General features: G+C 42.3%; 1 protein-coding gene across 8 annotated transcripts in view; it reads left to right on the forward strand.

The window, feature by feature from the left end:
* The window catches only part of by (focal adhesion protein tensin), a 180557-nt gene that overhangs the window by 57389 nt on the left and 108887 nt on the right, over positions 1 to 14281 (forward strand). For 6 of the 8 annotated variants that reach the window (XM_033326979.2, XM_076622788.1, XM_033326977.2 and 3 more), the window contains exons 2-3: positions 5921 to 6029; positions 6360 to 6397. In XM_033326979.2, the coding sequence (XP_033182870.1) occupies positions 5921 to 6029; positions 6360 to 6397 (147 nt within the window). Of the gene's footprint in view, positions 1 to 5920; positions 6030 to 6359; positions 6398 to 12897; positions 13709 to 14281 lie in introns of those variants that run through there. The other 2 variants (XM_033326987.2, XM_033326991.2) reach the window with 1 other exon arrangement.

A 14281-nucleotide genomic window follows, 5' to 3' on the forward strand; every position in this document is an offset into this window, starting at 1 on the left:
TTAATTAGTACTTATTACATATATCCGCTCGAGTCTCTTTTGTAACTGCACTGTAGAGAACTATACATCTAAATCCAGAAATCCTCAGATCAAGCCAAATCCCTGTAGTAATTTTCACAAAACCTCCGATCCATCCGCACGTCATTACCACGACGTCAACGCGGAGGTAAACGATCCACTCGGCTGACAATGTCTCGCGAAACCGCGTATTTCCCTGTGCATCATCCGACCGAAGTAGTATATCTGGCTGCTGCAGCCAGCGGATGGATAAAAAGCTAGACTTTTGAAAGGCAGACAGAAAGGCGGACAGGGAGACGCGCGTGCGAAAGAGCGAAGGAGAAAAAACATTGAGCGTGCACTCGACCGTGGTCTCTCTCTTTGTATGTATCTACGCCCGGTTAATGCGAGCCGAAGTGTGTTTCGAGTCAAAGCGCAAACACAACCCGACAAAGCCGACTCTGTTCGAGCACTCGTCCTTCCTCGAGCCCGCGAGAGACCGACGAGCTCCTTTCTCTCCTCTTCCCGCATGCTTTTGCACCAGAAAACCACCATAGCAAACCAGAGGCGGCCGGTTTCGTCCCGAGAGCGGAACGCACTTGATTTCCACTCGACTCGATCCCTGGCAGAACTTTGAACCCCGTTCGACTCGATCCAGACGATAGTCAGAGTATATATACCTCTCTGTGTCAGTTCCACGCCCACGAACACACAAGAAAACATACAGGGTGAACCACGCAATTGGAACGGGTTATTTGGAATTTGCAATAGATAACAGAAAGTTGCGGACAGGAATGTTGGTTCCTATGGTAATATCTATCTTTGTACGATGTCACTTCTTGCATATTTTTTAAAACGCAAGTGCACTTTTCTTTTAATCGGAATATACGTGCTTCCTTAAAGGAATCATTTCCTCATTCTACATGAAACGATAGTGAAGCGACATAGTTGAAAATTGAAGGATTTAAAAGATATCTTAACCAACCTCGTAGAATTCGTCGTAAAAGAGACAAGGAAAACATGAAGGAAAATACAAGAATAATGCGTTACGTCTTTCCTGGTCTTTCGTAAGATAAACTCTACAAAAGTGAATTTAAAATATCGTTTCGACCAATCAATTTTCGACCATATTATCTTGGTATATTTTTCCGTAGAATGAGGAAATAATTCGACCTAAGTAAAAAGGAATGTTCCCATTTAAAAAAATGGTCCAGTTACAAAATACATATCATCGCCAAAAAATGCGGTCGTGAAAATGTCCTCCTCTTTTATCATTTATCTATTAACCATTTATTTTTTAATAACAGAGAATATTTCCTCTTAACATCAATCAAGAAAGGAATATAGCTTGTTCCAATTGTATGGCTCACTCTGTATAGCGATCTGTTAATTAACAACTGTGCTGGAAATTGGACGCTCTGGATTCATCTCTCTCTCTCTCTCTCTCTCTCTCTCTATATATATATATATATATATATATATATATATATATATATATATATATATATATCCCCTCTCTTTCTCATAGCTACTCTTTGTTTCCCCAACCTCTTGATTCGAATTGGTTGTTCCGCGTGGAAACTACAACAACGCGATATCTTCCTTTAACAGAGTCGCGCACTGAGAGGCTAAATGTTACCGATGTTCGTCACGCTCTCGTGGAACCACGCCACGTTCTATCGCGTTTTCGCGCTTTGCCTTTGCCATACCCGCCCACGGAATTCAATTTTCCGTAGAAGCGAGTTGCCCAGGCATTGTCGAATAGTCGAGGCTACAAAGGATCGTTTGACGAGCTGTAGTTTCACCAAAAATTGTTCCGTTTTAGAGTCTGTCAAAAGATATGCGAAGTATATATTCTTTGTATTGCGACGACCATCAGCATTCTTCACGTATCACCTGTCTTTTGTATTATATCGTTTTCTAAATTAAATGTGACAAATATTGGACAGGTGTGTTTGCTGTAAATACTGAAGATTTAACGCTGACATTCGATAGCGCTGTTCATCGAGGAAAGAAATTCCAAAGCCTTCTGGCATATACATTTTCTAAAATATTTTCATTTGCTTATTCTTCATTTCGCAAAATGTGTCATTTCCCGGTTTCTCATATTTCAAGACTGCTGTTTCCCAAAATTTCCATTTTACTTAACCCTCGTTTTCCCCAAATGCTCAATGCTCCGTCCTTCATTTATCAAATTTATCAAATTTTCAGTTCATCAAATTAATCCTACATTAATAACTAACATAACTTAACTAACATTTCCCATTTCTTAAATATGTTACCTTCAATTGGACGGAGTAACCAAAGAAATTAACTAAAGACCTCGAAACGAAGTTTTTCATCAATTTTCGATCGTTTCAGTTTGCCTTGCATTTTTTTTTTCTTTTTCTGTACCAAAGCAGCGTGATTGTAGTATCCGAGCTATTAAAATTCCAGTTAGCCTGTTGATCCTCGATATTCCGTACGAAATCCTGTCTCACCTCGGGGTTCGAATAAAATTCCAGCCTCGTTCTGTCGCGCCGTAATCGTTTCGCGTACCTAAAGTCGAGACGGGCATTATTGCGTTTCAATCGTGTTGGCGGGAATAAAATACGAACCGCGGGTCAGCATCGACCTCGACCTCGAGGTGGTAGGATATATTCTCGAGGAGAAAGGTAGAGGAGTAAGAAAGTTGACTGACTAACCAGCGAGATAGCCGGCGATCCAGGGATTTCAATGGGTTTCCTCGAGGATTAAAGATCAATTAATCGTACGTGATCAATGACGATGGCTATTCGCGAGCATCAAAGGTCAGTCTCGCTAATGAATCCGGCAATTAGTTACTGAGATACGTGTACAAGCACCGAGCAACGTCGACAAGATAGAATTAAGTTACCGTGAAATTGTACATCGACGGGAAAGAACGTATTGTTTTTATCATCAGTGCTATACGGCTATACGACCATACGGATGATAAATCATCATTACGAACCGGGATGGGTAAAATTAAGTAGCATCGGGATTCCGCAGAACGTCAATTATTAACCGATCAGTGGAAATCCTCTGGATTTTTGTCAAAGATCGATTAGCTGGATAACGGACGAAATTATTCACCCATCGCTAGGTAATTTCCATCTTAATTGATCATAGTTTGTTATTCAATAGAATGAAGTCCATGGTGGTCCCCGGGCTCTTTCATTAGTAGTCAAACTATAATTAATATCCAATGGTTAATTTCTTCTCTGTGAAATAGGAGGCGGATAATAAAATTGCGTAAGAAAATGTACAAAATAGAGGACATCCATGAGAAACGTAATTTATCTCGAATATTTCAAGACGTTTATAGCCGACCAATAATATTACTCCAATGGTGTGGCGCGTACTATCGAACGAACGAAAGATTTCGACAAATGCAAAGGTGTATATCAACCAAACGATCTAATACAGAAACACGATTCACTGTTTCGTAAAAAAGATGAAAAGGAAGAAATACAAGGGGAACGCGAAGAAGAATGGAAGCTGCGTGACTACGTTTACGATACAGCGAACGCAGCCGAGCTTTTGCATACAGTAACCAATAAGGAAGCTCGTTCTTCCGCCTCCGTGCATTGGCGAACGCATTTGTCGAGTCACAATAATTCAACCGGTGTGACTCGTGGCTGCCCGATAAAACTGATAATTACAAAATATTACAGCCTCTTAATGGCGCGGTATTTTACAATCTATGTCTGCGTTCTCGATGCCGACGCAACTATGGCAAACTTTGCCACGATAAAGCGGGCACGTTGAGCGGCAATAGAATATTGGATTTTCATCGATTAGTATTATCAAAGCGGCAAGTTCAGCAAACATTGTCGTATTAATGTTCGGAGGAATTCTGTTATTCTCTTGAAACTTGAATCGAGTTGGTTTGGATTTGGATTATAGAGAACACGATCGATCAAAGAACGAGAAGATAAAGGTTGTGTGAGATAAGAAAAACATGGGAATGTGCGTGGAATGCTAGGCCGATGTTGCGTGCGGTTTGCTATTGGGTTAATTGCAGACTGCGTGAAACCAATGACACAGAAATATTCGCTGTAATTATCGTTCGCTGGAAATCGATAGAAAGAATCTTGCTTTCCAGGCTACTCGTAAATTCGAATTTCATTAAGCTATAGGGAACCTTAAGCTTAATTCATTCTCTACGTCTGATTGGTATATTCATAACCAATTAGATATATCGAGTACTTTGGATAAATTGGATATGAAGAGAGTGGAAAACAGAACTGAAATCTATATTGCTGTAAGGTAAAGGATTCTTTTAATCAATTTGTAAACTCTTTGGTAAGGTAGTAAGTGAAAAAAGAGGAATTTCAATCACTAGAGCTAAATAGTAATCAAGATGATCAACTTTGTTTTGAAGAAAATAGCAAATCCTAATGTTGGATTGTAAAACAAATTCGTCCTGTCTTTTCAGTGTCCTCACGATAATTTATTTGAAAATTCAGATGTGGGTTTGGTTAATGTATATGTCTTTTGATCACTGACGATTTTCACAACTTTCTAATAGCTAAAGAATTCTTCTCTCGCAGAATTCCTGAGATTTGTTAGCAAACAGCTGATTCGAGTGATTTCGCGTTCTACAGAATTCGAAATAAATCAGTCTCTCAAAAACAACATTGATCAACTCCACTTTCTGATTAGAATTTCTTAATTTCGCAATTAATGTTCAATTCTCAAAAAAAAAACAAATGATTCGTTAATTCGAGTCGAAGTTAATTTGCAGATTAATATCATAAATATTATACGTATTAGTATTGTTGGCATTTAAAAATTATATTGAGTTATACGCCTTTGCGTTTCATGGCGCGTTATATTCAAACTTTCGTTTGTTTCCTGTGTAGTTTCATGTACCAAATTGTCTCTTCTGCTCGTCTGTTAATAATAATAACAAAAATATGTCAAAGATTAGCGCGATGCAGTCTGGCAGAATAGTCTGACTAAGCAGTCTGACCAAGCTGTTCTTATTCTCCTTACGCGCATTCCAACGCAGCCCGCCACCCGCTAAGCCACTTAACGATCGAAGAAGCGATCGAAACTCACGACGAATAATCCGTGAAAATGCACGAGCGGTTCTTATTCGTCGCGTTATCGTTACTTACGATCGTATTCCCGTGAAAGCCGATTGAATTATCCCGCCGCGACGAGGGGAATCGTCAAGCAGCCGTCGCTTACAACCGACGTGGCGGTACGTAAAATTTGGCTCGGATCCACGGAATTGTTTTCTGCGAATTCATCGATCGATCGATCGATCGATCGGCGACGAAGTCGGTGAAAGCGCGAGGTATCCGCTTCCCAGGGAAGAGACGAGCGTTGCGTGTTTGTAATCGGAACCCGCGCATCGCTGGATCGCAAACACTCCGGGCGATTATTTGCGCATAACTTCGCGAACCGCCTCTTTGGATAGCGTGGTGCATTCGCTTATGCGCTGTTAACAGATTGAGCGTCGAGTCGAAACGACTAGAGACAACAATTACACACTGCGGCGAGGCTAGAAAGTTGGTGAAACTCCTTTTTCGTCTTCTTCTCCTCCTTCTTCTTTTTCATCTTTGTCGTCGTTTTCCGTGCGACCGTCTGGACGAATTTCTTCACTATGTACAGTTTGAAATACCACTCGACTCATGAATAATAATTTCAAGTGGAAGAAAGAGTTTTTGCCGGCGATGAAGGCAACGTTGAACAGGCGCTTCATTTAGACCGTCTAGACCTCATTGAAACTAGCCAGTGAAGAGGTCCTTATCCACTAATTAAAGTTGCTGAAAAAATCCCTGGAAAAAGGAAACATGGGAACGTGTCTGTGGCATGTTCAGAGATAAGTTTTAGACGCGGCATTCTCTTTTACTTGTTCATTGAGAAACGATCGATTATATTAATCGTATTTCTTCCTTTTGATTGATTTCAGAGCGAGTTCGAGCCGCAATGTCACGTGTTCCGGACGAAACAGTTGCGCAAGCCGCGTCCGTGCCATTTGTGCCATCAGGCGGTGATCAAACAGGCGTCGTGCTGCAGAGGTGAGTCGATAAGTTCATTTCCTGCGGTTTGCTCGCTCTAGTGGCCTGAAAGGGTTCAGTCGGTAGTTCTGTCGGAGCTGTATATGGTAAAAAAGCGTGGTACGTGAAGAAATGGAGGGAAATTTAAACGTCGATCGATTTGAGTCTGATCTAGTCTTAAATAGCTTCCTACAGGATATTGCATATTTCTTCTTTGTATTAATTCTTTTCTACTGAATCCACATTTTATAGAATACTTCGTAAGCATTTTTTAATTTTACCTTTATCAACGTGCCACAAAAGGAACACAAAAATATGACAGTATTATTAAAATACTTTCTTTATTTTCAGTTTGCAAGTACATCTGCCACAAAACCTGCGAAGACAAGGTGAGTAAACATATTTTCTCTGCACATTTCGTAAAATTTCATCCGAGCGACCGGCAATTAGATCGCCCCTCGTTCATCGTTTCTCACGAATTAGTGTACGTTCACGATCAGGCAACGTCTTCTCGGAAACTTTGTGACAGAGTGGATACCTGGAGAGCTCTTGCCCGTACACGAAGAGCCTCTCCGTACCGTGCACGGGTTCTGGTTCGTACTTCCTGGTACTCAAACAAATCTGCTGTGTGCTACGAGCACGTCCAACAAAACGCTCTTGAACGAGCGAAGTCGTCGGATCGAGCCAATCCATCGGAGGAATTTTTCGAGCGACGAGTATCAACGACGTATACGTGTCTGGTTTCACGAAACCGGAAGCGATCAACGGAGAAGAACCGCGTCGTAGAAGAGATGCCACTTAGTAGATGCATCTTAATTCGAGCACTCTACCGATGGAGCCTGGTCGATGAGATTCTCGGTACCTCGAAGTCTTTGTCGATGCTACAGATACACAGTACCAAATAAATCCGTGTATGTTCGTGTGAGAATAGGCCGAGACAGAATCAATTGTCTCTGTGTGAAACACACGGTGTGGGTTCAGTCACCGGGCAGGGCACGAGCTTTACTTACCTTACCTTCTTCGTATCTTGAAGTGCTCCTGTGTCACACTCGCTCCAACACGAGCGTCCAACAACCTGGCACGGAACCGTGGCTTGGTCATACGTACACATTCGCACAGGTTGATCATACACACACATACAAAGGAAAACATAGCTATAGATGCACAGTCATACACTTACGAACACAATAAAGACACATACGTAAGTATATATACGCTGTAATACACACGTAGCGACACATAGCATACACAGTGATAAACAGGTACATAAAGGATGCATGTAGGAATACATGCAGAATCAAATACACAAATAAAGATACATATACAGTATACATACCGGTTAATATACATATGTGTGTTGTGAACGCGTGGACACGAAGAAGAACGGAAGGATGAACGATGGAAGTGAAGGAGAACGTGCCCGAGACAGTAGGAGAGCACGACTTCCTTCTGTAAGTGGCGAGACGTCGTTTGTTACGAAGGTTTTGTGGCACACCGCGAACAAAACGGTCGGCTCGATCCCTTTGATACGTCTATTTCGTCGAGAGCTTCCATTACCGGAGGAAGACTTTGTTCTGTTTGGATCGGATTGAGGGCCGGCCTACGGTGAAGGTAGACAGTTATACGTCTTCGTACGATTAACGTTTAACAAGTCGACACACGTTACATCGCTCGATAGTGTTGTCTCTGGCGCGCGTGACTTTCGCCAAAAGCTTGTCACCGTTGCCGGGCAATTAGCAACGGAGACTGGTATGACATTTCGATCGAGACGGAGATAGAGAGAGAAAGAGAGAGAGAGAATAAAACGAGACAGAGAGAAGGTATTAAGTTTAATTAGGGATCATTTGGACGGATTATTGGCCACGATCGCCAGCAGTGGAAAGTCGGTAATACTCGAATATCCAGTTGGCCCAAGCGCAGGTAAAAAAGATTACAATTTCAGTCTAATTAGCGATTCGAATGCTATTTCCCGATATTAACGAGTAGAAACATGGAGGTTAATGGGAGATACACGATTGGGTGCACAATATCCTACCAGTTTATCAAACCATCGATCTTCTTCCTATGTTCCATGATCTCATGGATCGTTCCAGGATTTAGGCTTATTAAAGTTGCCAGACCATGCCACGAAACAGTCTTATTGCCCCATCATGGAGGCACAAAAGCTAACCGCTCCCTTCGTTCCTTAGAAGAATTCCGCGTAGGTCACGTTTCTTCTCTCTAGACGTTTTGAAATTCGAGGCTGTGGGCAGTCTTCCTTCCACGAGTTGTCACGTGCTCGTGTCATCTAGAAGTCCCTGTTCGCGGTATCGTGGAACATCACCCTTTGGATGACAGTATGATGCAATTTGTTGGACTCGCGGTACCAAGAAACAGTTGCTACTTTTATTCTCGAAACAGCGATATAGCAATAAATGTTCAAATGATGCATGAAACATACGTGGAATGTCACTTATATATTCATTACTTTTATAGTATAATTACCAATAATAAGAATTAACAGACAATTTTTATCCGTAATAAGATTTAACAGGCATTATGTGCTACACTGGTGTACGAAAGAGAAAAAAAGAGAGATACATACAGATGATAAAGGCGAAAAAGACATGAATAATTCTGATGATTAGTCGAGATATAGACACTTGCCAAAGATCTTGTTGCAATTGCTTTTTAAAAGAATCCAGTGTAAGGAAACTAAATTTCTGAATGACTCGAGTTTTAGCAATTAAATTTGACGAATTAGTAGAATTGCATTACTAGAATCACATAATTGTTTTGTGTTTAGAGACATAGAAGTTTCTCTTTGGCTTTTAAAAGTAAAACCTAATATTGTAGAAGATAAAGTTCTCCAAATGTTGGTAATTGCAATCGTATTACAATATATAGAACGCCACACCTTATTTCTCATTTAATCGCAGATAAAAATTCTTGCAAAATATAATTGGTAAGAAAGTACTACTGTCCAGAGTCTCATGTAATATAATGCTACCGTATAGTCATACGAACAACCCATATATCGTGCCACCTATCTCAAGATACGCCTTGGTATGTGCTAGGAAGGTATTGATATCATCGTTTACTGTAACACCATTTCTCCTAGAATTCCTGCGCCAGTCGACGCTGAGAACCGCTGGAACGAGCTAACGAACGACATCGTTCGTCGAATATGGAGAGGCCAGATGTTTCCTTGACATTGAAGGTCGCCGCGACTCTCCTCCATTCTTTGCACCGCCTTTCGTTCGTTAATTTCGCCGAAACTCGTGTTAACATCGACCACTCTCGACTGTTCAAAACTCTAGCACCGCCGTAAATTTCCGGAGCTAAACAGGGCCCGCTAACAAATCTTCCCTCGGTGAACATTGCCAAAGTTACTGATCAACGTTTATTTCCTCCGTCGTCCTGTGGCTGGTTTCCAAATTGTGTAAAGGGATCAGTATGTCGCGAATTAGGTAATTTGCTGAAGTCACGAGAACGTACTCGTTCTCCTACGAACTTGGTCATTTTTGCGGTGAACTGGTAGCACCGAGGAGGAGCAGCGGCTCTAAGCTGAATGTCCAAGTCCTTTTAGTTAGCCCGAGCCTTCTCTAGACACCGGGATACACGGCGGAGGCTTACGGGTTGTGGAAGTCGCGAGGTGCATCGACCGTCCACCGTTGTAAACCGTGGTCACATCTCGTCCTCGCCAAGTACGAAAGTCGTGGCTACCATACCTGGTGCTAGCACGGTGTGTACCACCACCTCGGCCTTCCACGATTGTAAACAGCTAGCAAGAACCGGGGAAACCAGACGATGGGTAACGCTTGATCCCGCTTCTCACTGCGTTCTCTCCCTTCTTCTTCTTCTTCCATCTCGTCTGTTTCTTGTTTCCTCCTTTCTTCGCGGGATTCGATCGTCGAGATGCGCCCAGGTGCAACGTCGATATTAAGCTGCTCGTCGTTCTTTTGCATCGAACGCGAGGCCGCCGTGTAATGAACAGGAAGAGCACAGAGAACGAGGGAAAGTTTTCCAAGGGGAGGAGGCGGTATGAAAATTCAGAGAGGAAAACACAGAGGGAAGCCAGAAGGAATTTTCAAAGTGAAGAATGGGATCTAAAAGGGAAGAGTCCAGGATTAGTAATACACCATTGTTTCCGTGGACAGGGCTAGAGACAGGTCGGCTCTGTGCCTCTGATACATCGTCTCTTTATCTCCTTTCTCTTTATTTTCTTTCGCCACGTTGCGCGCTCCTGAGAGCTGATGCATCATCAGCAGCTCGGATATGATCCACCTTGATACCCTTGTTCCTGATGAATGCAGGATTGTTTGCCGGTGTTGATTTAAGAAACAAAGATGAATAGGAGAGGTGACGAGAACGAGGACGATGCTTGATTAAGGAGAACGCTCGAAGTAGGTGTAGAAGAAAATTGGAATTTCCGTATGCGATTCTGGCGAATACTCCTAGCATCCGTAGTATAAACTTAAATTAGAGTTGAATTGGGTTGAGTTAAACACCTTCGTCCATGTCGGGGGATTTGAAATAATCTCGAGACAACACATCGATCGTCGTTCTTATCACTACATAGACACACTGGTTCCTTCATTTTGGTTATACTGGCAAAAATTATCATTTTCAAATTATGTACCAACTTTCTACTTATAAATGCAAATGAATACTTTTAACACGAGTGTACTCAAGAAGAATATCAGTACTTCCTGGATAAAGTATGTAGAACACAAACTTTTTCGAAGAAAAGAAGCCTGACACGACATGGTCTCGTTCTACTGCAAGATACTTTGATTAAACCGAACGCTCGCAGGTGTTTTAAAAGCAATTTCGAAATCCTCTGTATACTACCAATCGATACTATTAAGATCTCGAACAGAAGCTTAGATTGCATCGAGAGATGCTTTGGAAACTGGAACACCTCAAATAATTCCAGGAGCAAGAAATTAATTGAAATTCGGCTTCGTTCGTATTTCGAGGCGAATTTTCGAGACAAAGGCGATACGACTTATTCCACTTAGATTTTCAAGAGTAATCACCACGCGGTTCGTCGCGTACGTTTCGGAATCGCGGAAGGAAAATCGATGCGATCGCGTGCGAGGGCTGTAACGGTATTCGGAGCGGAGTCTGAGCTATTGATCGAACGAAGAAAAGACGAGGATCGAACAGGAGGATCGAAGACGCGGCAAGACGAGACGTTAGACGTATGTGACGAACGAAAAGAACGTCCCGCGGTGTCGTGACATTGGCTACGGCGGTCAGCCAACGTTGGTTGCCTAATGACTAATAACCTCCGTGTTTGAGTGTGTCGCGTGTCGCGAAAATAGGCGGAATTCACGGCGACACGCTTATACGTATTCTTCTGCCATTGATCTATTGCCATTATGCAAGGAATTATCCTTAACTCGCGTGTTTCTCGATTCGGTCGAACGTGGCACACGCTAAGCGTCGATTCTACTGTTGGGTCGTTGACTCTTTGATTATAACAAATAGTTATACCAATAGTCCACAAAATAATTGAATAACTATGACGGTACAAATTAATTGAACCTTTCAGAAGAATAATAAGTTTACTTCTTGAAACAAATGCGACATAAATGATCGTAAATTACAGAGAAGTTTTTGAAAAATTGGAGCATTTAACAGACCTCGTTATTTTCTAAGATGATTTTTGAGCGGTTTTATTATCGATTATAGTAGAATTTTGTTTCTATGAACTCTACTTATTCGAACGTAAACTTAATTTTACGAATGTGTAGTGAGTATGATAACACTTGCACTTCAACAGTTCCAACGATTGAATCATTATTCTATAAGTCTGTGTATATACTGAAACAAACACTATTTAATGTTACATGGAGGTGATCACGGTGTATGTAAAACGCCAGTACAATCATTTTCAAAAGAATTGTAACTCTAAATAGACTCCTACATATAGGTGGCTGTTAGATATGAATTTTACGAAGCAAAAACCACAGAGAACGTTTCTTTCATGATAAATAGCGAATAAGTAACGCTATTATGAATTTAGTCCGCGTTTTAACGGTATATCTGGAAAATTATATAAACCGCTTACTCTGTGACAGGCTCGCGTCAACGAAATTCTACTGCAATTAAAATTAACTGAGAACTACGCGGAGACTGTCTACCACAAAGCTTGCGTGTCGATCGATCAGTAGAATGAATTTATGTTTCTTTCGTTGCCTAGTAACGGCGCCAACAAACTGATAGATGAATATGTAACTAGCTACAAACTGGATCTTCGTATTACGTGAATATTTCTGAAACTCTACATTACCGACAAAACAATCTATCGAAAATCGCGATCAAATATCAAAATCACAATATCTTCTTTGAAGATTATTAATCTTAACCTTTAATATTCGAAAGAATAATTTATATTCTCGATTATTATCGTCGTTCGCGCGAATTGATAATTAAAATGTTCAACGGAGAGATCAACAGAAGTTTCTGTTTCAATTAACCGTAAAGTTTAGGAGAGTTTACGCGCTATAATCTACTACACGGTCGTGTACCGGCGTGAAAGTAAAACGCGCGCAACGAAGGGTTAACAAGCTTCCTCGAAAATCCAATTTTCCTCCTGTGTCGTAGGTATCGGGCACATTAGCCGCCGCCGAAGCGTGAATTATTTGTCGGCGGTAACGAACGCCCGATAAATAAGCCCGTTGCTGTCTATACATTACGATATAAATATATTCGCGACGGTGTTGCCCGACGATAAATCAGGAAGTGCTCGTATATAATTCTTAACGTCGTCGGTGTAACAGCGGGTTGTTAAGATTCGACCACAAATTTTCTTGCCGGTCTCCGTGTATTTGGTGGGGTGTCTACCTGCGGCGATAGCGATGGGCTCCGTGCACGCGCGATGCGGAGCTCTCCAGTCCGCGAACAGCGCTCCAACGCGAAGGACGTGGGAAAGATCGATTCGTCGCCGTTGCTCGATCCATCGAGGATTTCCTATTCCACCGTCCCTTGCATCTATCGCGATCGATAACGTAAAAACTCGTCCAGTGATCATCTCGCTCATATATACCGCCTAAATCCTTCGAATTCTTTTTAGGATCGTTCAAAGTTGCTCGGGAAATCGAATTTTACCATTAACTCGAAAGATATCTTCGTACTTTAAAATGTTTATACGAATCGAAGTATAACACGATTCCGAGACACGTCGAGTCAAAACATTTTACGATCGGTTAAGTGAAGTGACGTGCCGGAACCTGCTGGTCGAGGAAGCTGTGTGTAGCTGTCTCGGATAGACGATTTCAGTGTCGAGGCGGTTACAGAGGCTGTATAATCGAACGTTGGATCGATCTCGCGATAAAATTCCTGAAACGGTGTCGTGTGCGAAGCAGGCACGAGCGAAATAAGCATGGGGAGGAGGGTCGTCGAACCCAGGAACACTCGCGCGAAATTAGTAACGGCGTCGATCGTGCCGTGACCTTGACCGGCGTTGACCAGCCTAACGAAAATCGAGAGTGGTCCGTCAGGTACGAATTGTACGAAGGGAGAAGCTTGGACATTGGAGAACCACGAAAAGAGAGAGACGGCGACGAGGTGGACAGTGCGAAGGAAGTGAGATGCGCCATTTTCGAGAACCGATGCGAGAAGGTGAACGATCCTTGGAGCGTTTCGCCGCAGACCGGTAATGGGATACCAGAGGTGACGGCAAGATGAACGGTCACGGTTCCACCAATGAGGTACTTGCGCCACGTTCCGTCCAACAATTTCTTTTCCTCCTTCTCTGGCCTTTTTTTCCCTCCGTTTCTTAGCCATGTCGCCCGCGCGCACGCGGTTTCTTCTTGTTGCGTTCTAAATTCGCCGCGCGACGGACCTAGGCTTCGTGCACACCGATCGCGAGAGAATGGCGAAGGTCTCGATAATGCGAGCAACGCTCGAGACTTGGTTCTTGGAAAACTTTCATAGGATTGTTCGACAATTACACGAGCGACAGCCTGTAGGAGCCGAAAACTCGTAGAAATTGGTATTGGCATGGAATTGGATTTCTTTTATTTGTAATTCGATGAGTTCTCGTGGAATTTTTATATATACAAGGAATGTTTTAAGTTTGCGGTTAAAGGTTAATGGGTAAGAGGTTTTGCGAAGTTTGCCTAAATGCTTTATCGAATTAGTGTGCACGAGCCCTTATTATAGCTGCAGCAAAGACAAGGAATTCTTGACGTACACGACGATGTCTTATGTATCCGCGGCTTGCATGACGGTGTCCGAGGTTTCTGGTTCGTAGATATTCTGGATAACACTTGCCACTTGCA

Source organism: Bombus vancouverensis, chromosome 11, assembly GCF_051014615.1.
Source record: "Bombus vancouverensis nearcticus chromosome 11, iyBomVanc1_principal, whole genome shotgun sequence".
NCBI classification, from domain to species: Eukaryota; Metazoa; Arthropoda; class Insecta; order Hymenoptera; family Apidae; genus Bombus; species Bombus vancouverensis.